We start from the raw sequence: 12,774 nt of genomic DNA, 5'->3' as shown, positions 1-12,774 counted from the left end.
TATCTGTTTTATTTAAGCTTTGGTAGGTACTTCAAACTAGTTATCAGTAACACTAACTTAAAAATACAGGCCATATCTGAACATATAATAGGAAACTTATGATATGCATGTAGATAAAGTTATGTATGCGGCTATACATAATTAGGCATTAAAACACTCGTGTGATCTTATTATGAAACTCGCCTTCGGCTCGTTTCATAAAACCACACTCGTACTTTAATGCCTCTCATTATGCACCAGCCACATAAATAACTATTACGATGCATCGCACCGAACATCAGTCCATCTGAGTCCGAGGTTTACAGAATCTTTGATATGGGTTATAGACAGCCAGCTTACTCAGTCTATTCTTACTCCATGAAAATTACAAATATTACCCTATCTCGCAAAAAAAAAACAGTGGAAGGTGGAGATTACGAGTACATATAGTACAGGGCAGAACTGCATTAAAAATAATATCCTCTATTCTATTACATAGGACAGCAGGAGATATTCAGGGCCGTATTTATAGCTATAGAGGCGAAGGATTTCCATAATGCAAAAACAATAACTGTATTGAAATAAGCTGTGTAATAAAGTAGCTAACCCGGAAAATTTCTGTTTTTTTTTAAACCACTATTGTGGGCTCCCTTGAACAAGCCCCGGGGCTGTGTGTAGCCCCCGATACCCTATCCTAAATCCGGCCCTGGATAAGTGTGTGAATATTAATAAACCGAAAAATGTTGTACACGTAAGTAAACACAATTACTATAGGTATATATACAAAGTTCGTTTCAGACAGCGGGGGTCACTAAAAATGTCTGGTCTCAGAGAGACTCACCACTCAATATTATCCAGGATCCACTTCATGTGCTTAGCGACGTTAGTGTAGCTACCGGGTGCTCCTTTTCCACAGTTTGGGGGTCCAGTGGATACAATTCCATACTCAAACAATCGTCCTGCTCGTCTGTGGAAGCCTTTCAGCATCAGGGGCCCACCTGAATCTCCGTTGCAGGAGTCCAGCTCTTTCCAGCCAGCGCAGATTTTGTAATTTTCTCCACCTTGTCTGAGAATAAATAATTATGGTTAGATAACTCTATCACGAGAGAAAAGCGAGTGGTCAGGCGGTTTGTGACATGGGAAAAAATAGGTCATTGCAATTTTCATTTCATAGCAGTGCGTGCGTGACAATTAAGGGTTGACTAAAAATCGTCCAAATTGGTGTAATATCGCAGAACGCATGGGAGTTTTTATCGCTTAAATGTCGAGGTCAAAGATATGTTTAATTATAGTACTTTTTTGCCTTCTTGCTATCACATCATGTTCGATTTTTTGTATGAGATTGTCACAACCCATGTAGTATCATAGTCATACTCGTAGTACAGTCGTCGTGTATACATATTTTTGCAACTTTGGCCATGTCGATATCTTTGCCCTTGACTGTACTAAAGTGTAAAGATATCTTTGGCCCCATCTCTACCTACTATAATTTGGTATCGAAATAATAAACTAGATGTTGTCCGTAATAGAAACGTGATATATTTAAATTATTTATAAATATTCTCGTTAAGTATGAGCACTTATAATTCAAATAGGTATCTCAATGTTTCAGTCATAAAGTTTGTAGAAATTAACCGTTCAAGATAAATTTCGCAGTCAATGAAAACACCGTAATACTATATATAAAATTACTCCACCAACAAGAGAGCAACTCTTAATTTGATGATGATGGTAACTATTCTAAGCAATGAACTCTGTGCCATCTGTCGTTTCTGATGAGCAGTTTATGAATGCGAGTAATAGACACACACATAGTACAGACTTCCAAATACATTTAAAAGTTTCGCTGTACCTATCTCGTGACGTGAGTTCTCGCGTACTTTAAAAATAACAAATTAACACTAAGGGGCTATTTTACCATCAATTGATTAGTGTTAACTGACGGTTAAATGTGATGCCGTCTCTATTTGTTTTGCTCGAAAAGACGGAGACGGCATCACATTTAACCGTCAGTTAACACTAATCAATGGATGGTGAAACAGCCCCTAAGAATAACGGCCGAATGTAGGTAGGTACTTTATAAAGCACAAATTGTTCATTAAATATATTTTTTTAAGAATGTTGAAATGATATCCAAAATTACAAAGCTGCAGGTGAATCATGTCTAGGACTAAAGTATACTACATCGATTCACTAAAACAATTATTTTGCTCACCCGAAACCGACGTAGCTAACGTTTATGCAAGAAATTTGTGTTCTCCGCCTACAAACTGTAAGAACGCACACAAATCACACAAACCCATATATCAACCACACCACATATCTCTATCGGTTAAAAAAAGTTAGGACTCAGGAGGATAGCCATAGCTTGGCTTCAAGTATATTGGTAAGCACCATCACGGATTATTGAGAAGCCAGGTTCGATTCTGGAGCCCCCCTTCATCTTTTTTTTTTTTCAATTACTAGCTATTGCCCACGAATCCGTCCGCGTAGAAGTATGAAAAATAATTTACGTCCTATTCTCAGACCTACCGAATATACACTCAAAATTTCATAAAAATCGGTCATGCCGTTTCGGTGGAGTTTGATCACAAACACTGTGACACGAGAATTTTATATATTAGATAAGAAAAGATATTTTACTTAAGGTATTTTTAATAAATAATGATGATGAATAACTTCAACCTGTTAAACAGTAGGGCGCAAGATTCGTTGTCGGTAACCGGGACATCGACGGCCAGAAGCTTGGAGGACTTGTGGCCCGTCTCTGTCTGGCCCCAGCCCGCGACCGTCGCATTCAGACCCACGATCTCGCGAGTCTGCTGCTCTCGCGTCACGGGGAGGCAGACTAAACCAGCATTCCCTGAAACATTTACAAGTTGTTTTAATAGAGAATATGCGTCATCATGTCAGCCAAACGACGACCACTGCTGGGCCTCCCCCAAGACTTTCCACTCAGACCGGTCTTGCGCATCCACCGCGATCCCGCGATCTTAACCAGGTCGTCGCTCCATCTTGTTGGAGGCCTACCGACAGCTCGTCTCCCGGTCCGCGGACGTCATTCGAGAACCTTCTGACCCCATCGGCCATCAGTCCTGCGAGCAATGTGCCCCGCCCACTGCCACTTCAGTTTCGCAATTCTTTGGGCTATGTCGGTAACCTTAGTTCTACTGCGGATATCATGAATATATCATGCGTATATCAGGGAATATGCATGGAGCATTAATTTTCTCTTAAATATTTATTTAACTTAAGAGAAGTCTCTTCGTTCCATTCTCCATACAAACGTTGTCCCGGTCTCATTTGAAAACTAGGCAACAGAAATAGATGAAATTTTGTAAGTATGGACTAGACGTAATTATCATAGGAACTCAAATCTAAGGAGCTCAAAAGTTGACAATAAAAGATGTCAACTTTGCACGAGAATTACAGACTATAATAAAGCATTTTTACGAAAATCGAAAAAACCACAGGCATAGAAAATATAATGAATATCCTGATTGTAAAACATCATTGATTTTTGTGCTATACTTTTCGTATAATATGAGGACAACGAAACCCAAAATTCAACTGCCCAATTCTTGAAAAGCCTACAGCTATCTTCATATAAATTACGGACGTCATTGCGCAAGGCATGGGGGGGGGCTGCGAGTGCTTATGTCACGAGCGATAAAGACAGCGATATCCCAAACGAATACCTAACGCGGCCGCGCGGCCGGCACCGAAAAATATAATGAATGAGATGAAAATTATCAATATCAATTGAAAAATAAGCAAGATATGAGCGATTGAAGTTCACATGCCATCTCTTTCGAAAAAAAATAGATTTGGTACAAACTTTCTATGGCCGTCATGTCATAGCATATTGCGACGTCTAAGTCTATGACGGATCTCTTTGTCTAATTGACAATTTAAAACGTGTACCTTCGTATTTTTGATGGTGTTCCCTTCTTTCACAGAGAGAAATTTCACAGAATTTCGTTTCGCAGAAAATGTTTTTATATAATATTCAGTCCTTGTATTTTACTTCGAATATTATTGTTTCAATTACTGTTAACTTGAATGAAACATATTTAATAGAAAAATAATTCAATTAATTTGATAGTGAAATTATTTTATTTAACAATTGTGGTGTCAAACCATAGAATTATTTTTTAAAGATTTTTTTTTCGGTTTATTCGGTTTCAACGAAAATGTAAATAGATGTTATGTTGTCCATAGTTTAATAAAAATTAACACATTTTAATATAGTAATATTATATAGGTTAGATTAGAGCTGTGACCCCACCAGAAAGCTAATCGCTACCAGAAAAGTAGGTTAGGTTAGCGTAGAACTGTGACATCACCACTAAACGAATCGCTACCAGAAAATAAGGTTAGGTTAGGTAAGATGAGGACTGTGACCACACCAAAAAGTGAATCGCTACCGTTAGAGGAGGGTATGCATTTTGTCGTAGGTGTGAATGAAAACGTTTAGAAGCTACCGCCACATGAAATGCTTTTCTTTGTAATATGTTTTATATCAACTAAATAATATAAAAATAAATTAATAATATTTGATTTGTTATTCTATGATACGATACCTACCTAAATTATGAGTTTTTGTTTGTAACAAAAATCAATGATTCAAATTTCTTCAAAGTAAGCGTTCCATGTATTGATTATTCTATGAAACAGTAATATGAGAAGAAATATCTGTTTGACGAAATTCTATTAAACTATTGTCTGCGAAATAACGTATAACCGTTTTTGATACTTCGTATTTTTTTTACACTGTACCTTAAAGTTTATTCGAAGAAGCAATTAAAAAATATATGTGAAGGAAAAGTTGAAATTTCAAGATTGTATCCATATAACGTGGGAATATCGGAATAAAAAGTAGCCCATGTGTTATTCCAGACGTCCAGCTACCTACATAACATATTTCATGACTCTAAGCCCAGCGGTTGTTATTTCGAGATTTTATCCCTATCTCGTGAGAATATGGGGATAAAAAGTAGCCTATGTATTATTCCAGACGTTTAGCTATCTACGTATTTGTACGTACGTACAAATTTCATCCAAATGCGTCCAGCCATTTTAACGTGCAGGAGTAACAATCACACACACGCACACACACACACACATACATTTTTAGGTCTTTTTCCGAAATTTCTCGAGAGCAGGTTCTCGGACTATTAATTCACTTTATATAGTATTACTTACTGTGAGTTAAATCAACTTTCTTCTTTAGTCGTAATAGTGCAATGTCGTGTTGTCTGTTTGTCGCAAAGCTGGGGTGCGGAATGATCGATTGAATGCGGATATCCTGAAATATAATAAACAAGGAGCGGAATTCTCATAGCAAAAATCAAGTGTCACGAGGGATTGACCATTGTGTTTTATCGACTATTCTAGTTATCGATTTTTCGCATGTTACCGACCTTTAACATTATTCTGAAATATTTGACCTCTTTGATAAGCCACTTGCATCTCTAAATTAAAATAAATTACGGCACGTCACATTTGACATTTGATGTCGCTTGAGTTTTCATAAGTATTATTTTATTAGGTTCCCGTGGTTAATCGTAAAAGAAAAACGATTAACAAATGGATAGAAAAGATTCGCGCTGTTATCGTTCATCCACCATTACCTCTCATATTTCGTTTTCTAGATTTTTTTTACCGTACAACGGCAAAAACTACTAGACACTGGCAAAATTGTCCTCCAATGGACAGAGCCATATTTGTTTAAAGAAACAAAAACAACAAATGGATAAAGTAATATCCTTCTCTTAATTTTAAATAATTCTCTTACTTCTCTTAGTTTAAATGGTGACAATGTAGAAATAATAATGACAAATCTTTGTTACTACAGACAAGATGAAGAAAATATACAATAATTAATATACACAATATATAATAACAGATATAGATTTCAATTCTGTTATTTTGAATGAAGGTTAGTCTGTCGTCAGTTACACTGTTTAACATTTCCGTTTCGGTTTTATGTTTAAATTGTAATAAACACACAGGTTTTTGGTAGCCTATAATGTCCCACAGCAGGACAAAGGCCTCCCCCATTACAGGTCTAATTTCGTTACCTAAAACCTACCGTGGTGACTGACAATTAAACATCGACAGTCGATAAAACACAATGACCAATCCCCCTGACATTTGATTTTTGCTATGAAAATTCCGCTCCTTGATAACAAAGAAACATTTCTTAACTGGAGTCTTTAACCCGAATTTTAAACCGAGTTTATACTTGCAAGAAAAATCGTGCGTTGCGTTACATTGCGGCGCTTGATTGACAACTCAAACTCGTTGGCTTTATGGCCTCGCAATGTATTGCAACTTGCACGATTTTTCTTGCAAGTCTAAACTCGGCTTTATATGACTTCAAAAGTCAAAAAACGACGAGGTTTGACAGGCGAAATATCGCTAGATGGCGTTAGTATCATGAGGTCCGCTTAACGTAACGGTCTTGCTTACAATTGGCTCATTAAATAACTAAATGAGCCAATTGCATTACCGGAAAAATCTAAGTATTTCTTCAATTATTGTTGTAGGAAGTGATTTGCTCGTACCTACCCATGCACGAGTTACTACAAAATATACTATATTTTATAGTAAATAGTAGTTAACTACACCCAACACTGCCGCTCGGCCCGCGCGCTGTTTGTGATGCTTCCAATTTTTTAATGGAACCCGTTACTGTCCAGGAAGTAAATTCATACCTACTTACTTCCTGGACAGTTCGAGATTACTTACTGGACACTAGCAGCTAGTCTCCAGGATGCGTTACTTTCTACGACCTTTTTGATGACGTAATGGCAACATTTCATACCATTTTTGAGAAAATTTTTTTTTGTATTACTCTATTTTCGGCATTTGACGGTGATTCGCACGCCTGTTGCGGCAGCACCCCTTGGCAGTCGCTGCCGGTGTCGATGTCGTGTTCACCGAAGCGTACACCGACTAGTGGCCGGCCGACCACGCAATGGGCCGCCGTCAACACGTAGCGGTCGTTCATTACTGGCCATATTTCCGGCCGTGTACCTGGATATGTGATTCGCACGTCTGTTGCAGCGGCACCCCTTGGCAGTCGATGTCGGTGTCGATGTCGTATTCACTGACGCGTACGCCGACCAGCTGCCGGCCGACCACGCAATGGGCCGCCGTCAACACGTAGCGGTCGTTCATTACTGGCCATATTTCCGGCCGTGTACCTGGATATGTGATTCGCACGTCTGTTGCGGCGGCACCCCTTGGCAGTCGATGTCGGTGTCGATGTCGTGTTCACCGACGCGTACGCCGACCAGCTGCCGGCCGACCACGCAATGGGCCGCCGTTAACACGTAGCGGTCGGTGATCAGAGTGCCTCCGCAGTCGAAACTCAAACCATCTGCGTATATATGCAAATTTAAAACTAACCTAACCAACAAAAAGTTGGAAAGCCTTCAAAGTGCAATATCTCATAAACGGCTGAACCGATTTTGATAAAACATGTCTAAGAACCATCGCTAGAAAACCTGCTTTCAATTCAAAAAAAAACGCATTCAAATCGGTCCACCCATTTAAGAGCTACGATGCCACAGACAGACAGGCAGACACACAGCATACAGACTTTTTTTTAGTTTACTAGCGCTTTTTTAAAGCCAGCACTGCCAAAATTACTGTACTGTTACTGTACTTTTTGTTGACTGTAGGTACTTGCATTATCACCCAACTACATTTGCATACCAAATTTCAGTCGAATAGAATAGAATAGAATAGAATAGAATAGAATAGAATTATTTTATTTGCTAGAATACTTATAAACATAGTACAGGGTGTTAAGGTACAGCAGTACAGTATTCAGTCGGTGAACGACATGCAAAAGTTCTACATAAGTACATTACAAATTAAATTAAATTACATCATGTGCATAGTACCTAATGTCAGTGTTTAAATAAAAGTACAATATATATAATGCCACAAGGTTAATAACCGTTAGCGTGAAAAGACGCAAAGAAAACAACTGAATAAAATAATGGCTACCCGCCAATACAGGAGGCTACAGCAAAATTCGAAAATCGAAGTTCGTATCAGGGTTTCAAATACCGGTAAAAAGTTGCTAACGTTACCTCTGTCAAACAGATTTAACGTTAAATCGTAATTAACGTTAAACGATGTAGGTACCGTTACTTTAAAAAAAATTACCGGTATAAAAAGTTTAACGTTATAAGCTGTTCACATAAAGTTAACGTTAATTTAAAAGTATCGTTAAAAGATTACTTCTCACTTTTACATTATAGCGGCGTGTCTGGTCCATGATTCTGCTAAATCAGAACATTTGTTTATGCTATTAAATCTACTCAACAACGATATTTATGTGCTTGTATGTAATTCGTATCAAAAAATAATTAAGAATTGCTATTTTTACGGATTATATTATGCATTCACGATTATAATTTTGATCCCGACGTTTTGAGTCCATTTCAAGTCTCATGGTCACGGAAAAACTAAAAACAAAAATTACCGATTGAAGTAATGTAAAAAAATATTTACTAAAATAAATGCAAAATAATCCATACTAATATTAATATTATATCCATACTAATATTATAAATGTGAAAATGTGTGTGTTTGTGTGTTTTTATGTATGTTTGTTCGTCTTTCGTTATTCGTGGTTTTATCGTTAAAAAGCGATCTCTTCCAATTAAATTTTGAGAAGTCGAAAATGTGAAATAGACATAAATATTCATTATGCAATGAAAACAATGAAGAGTTAACAATTTCTAATTTAATAATTAAATTTCATATTTAAAGTCAGTTGTAGTGCTAATAAGTGTGCCATTAGGTAGTGTATAAAAGATATAACGATTATTATTTTACAATAATATTATTATCGATATTATTTAGGTAGTGTCAACAAGTGAGAAGTCACTAAGTATGACGGATCAAAAATGCCGCAAAAATTCGGGGCTCTGGTGATGGCCGATGTGAGTGCGAACACTTGGGCTTCTTATTGCACTTACTCAGTTTCTGGTAAGATAGCAGAACCATCCATGGGTACTGGTAGAGCCCTGTATTTTTTCCCCCAATAATCTTGTCTGAGTCGGTTTCCCCACAATTCTCAGGCAGCAACGCCAGCTTTGGATGACCTTCGACCTCGTTGCTGCTTGGCATCGTATTGGCAGTAGACAGCTTGGAACAACATATCTGTAAGATATGACTTGACTTGACTTGACTTGAGAGACTTGGCTTATACTCTTAATGCGAGCACAAAACACATCTCAAAACTCAAACTCAAAACATTTTGTTTTTATAACGAACGAGTAATATTTACCTCGACGTTTCGGCAACATTACAGTGGCAACATTACACTAAAAAGTCTACTCGTGACCACCACTCGGCCACTGTAATGAAACTGAAACCTGAAACGTCGAGGTAAATCCTACTCGTGTGTGTAAGCGTGATAAGTCCTGTGCTTGGTATTTTGACCACGATTATTCTAAACTTAAAATACATGAAAATATAAAGATGAAAAACTACAACAACACAAATTTATTTAAAACAGTTGTCTTAGGCAAGGTACCAAAATAGTGCTTTCCACGTTTCCTTTTTGAATAACTATGTAATTTTTTTGTCTGAGGAATCTGCCAGCTCTTGGGTCCCCAGTGACGCCTACATACTTCATCTTTGATACTTCTTTATAAAGCTTCAAAGCGCTTGGACCCCACGGACCAAGGGTCTCAACACCGATCGGGACAAAGTCGTGTCCGGTGCATTAATAGATTTCAGTGTCAATTGCTTCTCCACAACTGCTATGTTTATTATTCGAGGTTTTCAACTGCGATTTTTTTAGACATCTTGTTCTTTTACCTGATAACCTGGAAACTGGAACAGTCTTCTACCATATCAACAAAAATGAGCCCACAAAAATCATACGGAATAAACGCTCGAATAATGAGCCACTACCGATTTTCCTTTTTAGGGTTCCGGAGCCAAAATGGCAAAAACGGAACCCTTATAGTTACGTCAAGTCCGTCTGTCAAAAAAAAAAATTTTTTTTTTAAATTTTAAAATTTAAGCTGGTTATTTCAAGCAAAAGAACAAAAAGCATTTTACAATGATTAAAGTAGAGTCCTTAATCCTAACTTTAAGGATTTTGCGTGGCCTCGATTAGCGAAAGACTGAGTTGCTCACGGGTAATTAGTCTAATGTATACATGCGAGTAGATATTTAATTTCTTATATAATTCATTATTTTCCATGCATGCAGTTTTTGCTTTATCTTACATAATATAACCTAAGTCTGAGTGCGCATCCGTCCCTTCCCTCTTAAATATATCTTTCATAAAATATCTTTTAATCGCGCTTTTAATTAGTTTACTGTTATTACTTTCTAGTCTGTCTGTCTGTCCGTCCGTCCGTACGTCACAGGCATTTTACTCGGAAACTACAAGATGTATATCAAAGAAAATTTGGAGTACAGATGTCTTGTCAAAGCCGCTATTTAGTTTTGTAGTTAAATTACAAAAATATATATTTATAGGGGAGGCACTCTATACACGTAACAGAAATTTAAAAAAATGTTTTTTAACTCGCATCAACGTGTGGCACATAGTTCGACAGCTCTTTTGAAAAGATAGTAAGGTTTCTCAATAATCTTTTGCCAAAGTAGCAAAAATTGTGTAACGGTTTACAAGATAGAGGGGGGGACCTTGTAAACCGTTTGTCCAAAAAATATGCAAAAAAATATGGAAAGGTAACGTTTAATAAATACTTTCAACGAAAATTGGTTTCAACATGATCGGATATATACCATTTTTGAGTTATTGCCGAAAAACTGCGCTTATCAACAAAAGGACGTAAGTGCCGGGAAGATACACTCTTGTTCTGGTAATAGATTTTAAGACTGTAGTGCTTTAATTGTGTTATAACGCACATAATATTACTTGATTTTTTTCGTAATGGCTACGGAACCCTATCTTGGGCGTGTCCGACACGCTCTTGGCCAGTTTAATTTTTATATAAGACTATAGCCATATTCTTTAGAAAAGCCACTAATATTAGACTGACCTTCGGTAAACCGGCTTGATTGAAGCCACAGAAGGCAGATTGCAGCTTTTCATCACTCGCAGGAGTCCCCTGCCTGAGCAAATTTCGCGCTGTCTCACAGAATCCATAATCTGTGCAGTCGTTGCACAGTTCTGTAACATGAAAATATTATGGTTGGTTTTTTTGGAGTCTTTTTGTATTTTTTATTTCAACTCTAAATTTGTTACTTTTACGGGTATCCCGTGAAACCATATCGAAATTACAAACTGAGACATGGATGCACAGAAAAACTAGGAAAAGATCTCTTTCTTTTCATGTTTTAGTTTGTATTATCGATATGAAAATATTACGTAAAATAAATACAGATGATGAAAAAAGTGAGAGTATATACATACAGTGCCTGTATCGATATGAAAATCGCGATTTCTTTTCACCATCGCCCTGATGGCCGCAAAGTCAACTTTGCGAAGCTCATAAGGGTCGCGCCCACAATAATACTTACGTACATACAATTATAGAGTTTAAAGGGTACACAATATTTATAAATATAGCTGATTAGATATGCTTTACGGTCATATACTTTATTCATTTTATATCGACTTGGTTTTTTGTTGAATCGGAGCTTTTTAAACTCCCATGCAATAAGTTTATTATTATAAATTTTGTTTTAAAACTGTCACAAGTGCCGACAAAATGTTTATTACTATTTTCTCAGCATATTCTGTATTCAATCCTTATTACAATATGAGCTACGTAAAAAAAAGTGATGATTCATTATGAAGTCAAAAAAATACGTTCGAAAACCGGGCAAGCGCGAGACGGACGCGGATGCGCAGGGTTTTGTACTAACGTTTCTTGTATAAAACATCCTTTAAATTGTTTACTTACTTCATTTCATTCAATAACTTCTTTAATAGCGTTACCAGTACATAAACACTCAGTGAAAATCTTAAGAATCTCCTGTCACGGTTCAAAAGGTACACCGTTGTGAAGGATGGACAGACAGAACCTAGTGATTAGATCTTTTAGGAACCCTTTACAAAACCAAAAAAAAACACTCAACTTACGCTGTTGGGGGCTTGTTACAACACAACTTAATAAAGTTAAGGTGAAGCACAATCCAGAGAGACCACGCATTTTGTTTATTTTTTTCGTATTGAGCTGTACGTGTGCCCCTGCCTGAATCCAGATGGCGACTGGTCACCTACCGGTCCACCCTGATACATATATATCTACTTCAATCATGTATAAATCGAATCCATTCTGAGAAGAGCATAGCGACACTAACAATGTTAAACAATATTAAATAAAATGTACATTTTCTATTTAAGTTTTTCACAGCATTTATTTATCTAGTTTTCATAGGATCTACTTACATATAAAAATTCTCATGGGCTTTTAAACGTTTCCTGAACACACTAAAAAAATAGAAGACCAATAAACCCGACTACCTTAAAAACTAAAAGGAAGAAAATAAGTCTAGTGGTCTAGAACTCTGTCAAGTAGCTAATTTTAAATTTTTCTCGGTTTGAATGGGTCCCGATTGTTGAACTTGTTTATTACCTACCTCTTCACGTCTTAACCGCTGAACCGATTTAGATGAAATTCGGTATACAGATAGTACAAGTCCCGGGGAAGGGCAAAGAATATTTTTTATCCCGGAAAATTGCATAGTTCCCGCGGGATAGTAATAAACTAATTCTAGGTACGTGAACGGAGTTGCGGGCAACAGTTAGTTAATGAATAATTTATTACAATATTGACGTTT

At 37.0% G+C, this 12,774-nt stretch overlaps 1 protein-coding gene across 1 annotated transcript; it reads right to left on the bottom strand.

The window, feature by feature from the left end:
• Window positions 1–3: 3 nt before the first annotated feature.
• Window positions 4–12,190, bottom strand: LOC141432786 (CLIP domain-containing serine protease HP8-like). The gene is made up of 7 exons (XM_074094546.1): window positions 12,074–12,190; window positions 11,028–11,158; window positions 8,982–9,165; window positions 7,191–7,366; window positions 5,185–5,287; window positions 2,665–2,842; window positions 4–1,045 (listed from the first exon to the last, which is right to left on the bottom strand). The coding sequence occupies exons 1-7, from the start codon at window positions 12,141–12,143 to the stop codon at window positions 817–819; spliced, it is 1,071 nt and encodes a 356-aa protein (XP_073950647.1). The 5' UTR covers window positions 12,144–12,190; the 3' UTR covers window positions 4–816.
• Between the last annotated feature and the right edge of the window lie 584 nt (window positions 12,191–12,774).

The sequence above is a fragment of the Choristoneura fumiferana genome, chromosome 11 (genome assembly GCF_025370935.1).
Source record: "Choristoneura fumiferana chromosome 11, NRCan_CFum_1, whole genome shotgun sequence".
Classification (NCBI taxonomy): domain Eukaryota; kingdom Metazoa; phylum Arthropoda; class Insecta; order Lepidoptera; family Tortricidae; genus Choristoneura; species Choristoneura fumiferana.
This window is presented reverse-complemented; position numbering and strand designations above follow the sequence as displayed.

What these genes read in the sequence shown, in the direction of transcription:
- LOC141432786 (XM_074094546.1), bottom strand. Translation starts at nt 12,143, where the DNA reads ATGCGTGGTCTCTCTGGATTGTGCTTCACCTTAACTTTATTAAGTTGT. An exon ending in GCTATCTTACCAGAAACTGA is followed by an intron (nt 7,367 to 8,981) that starts GTAAGTGCAATA and finishes ATATATACGCAG; the next exon opens with ATGGTTTGAGTTTCGACTGC. An exon ending in GAAAGTTGATTTAACTCACA is followed by an intron (nt 2,843 to 5,184) that starts GTAAGTAATACT and finishes TAAATGTTTCAG; the next exon opens with GGAATGCTGGTTTAGTCTGC.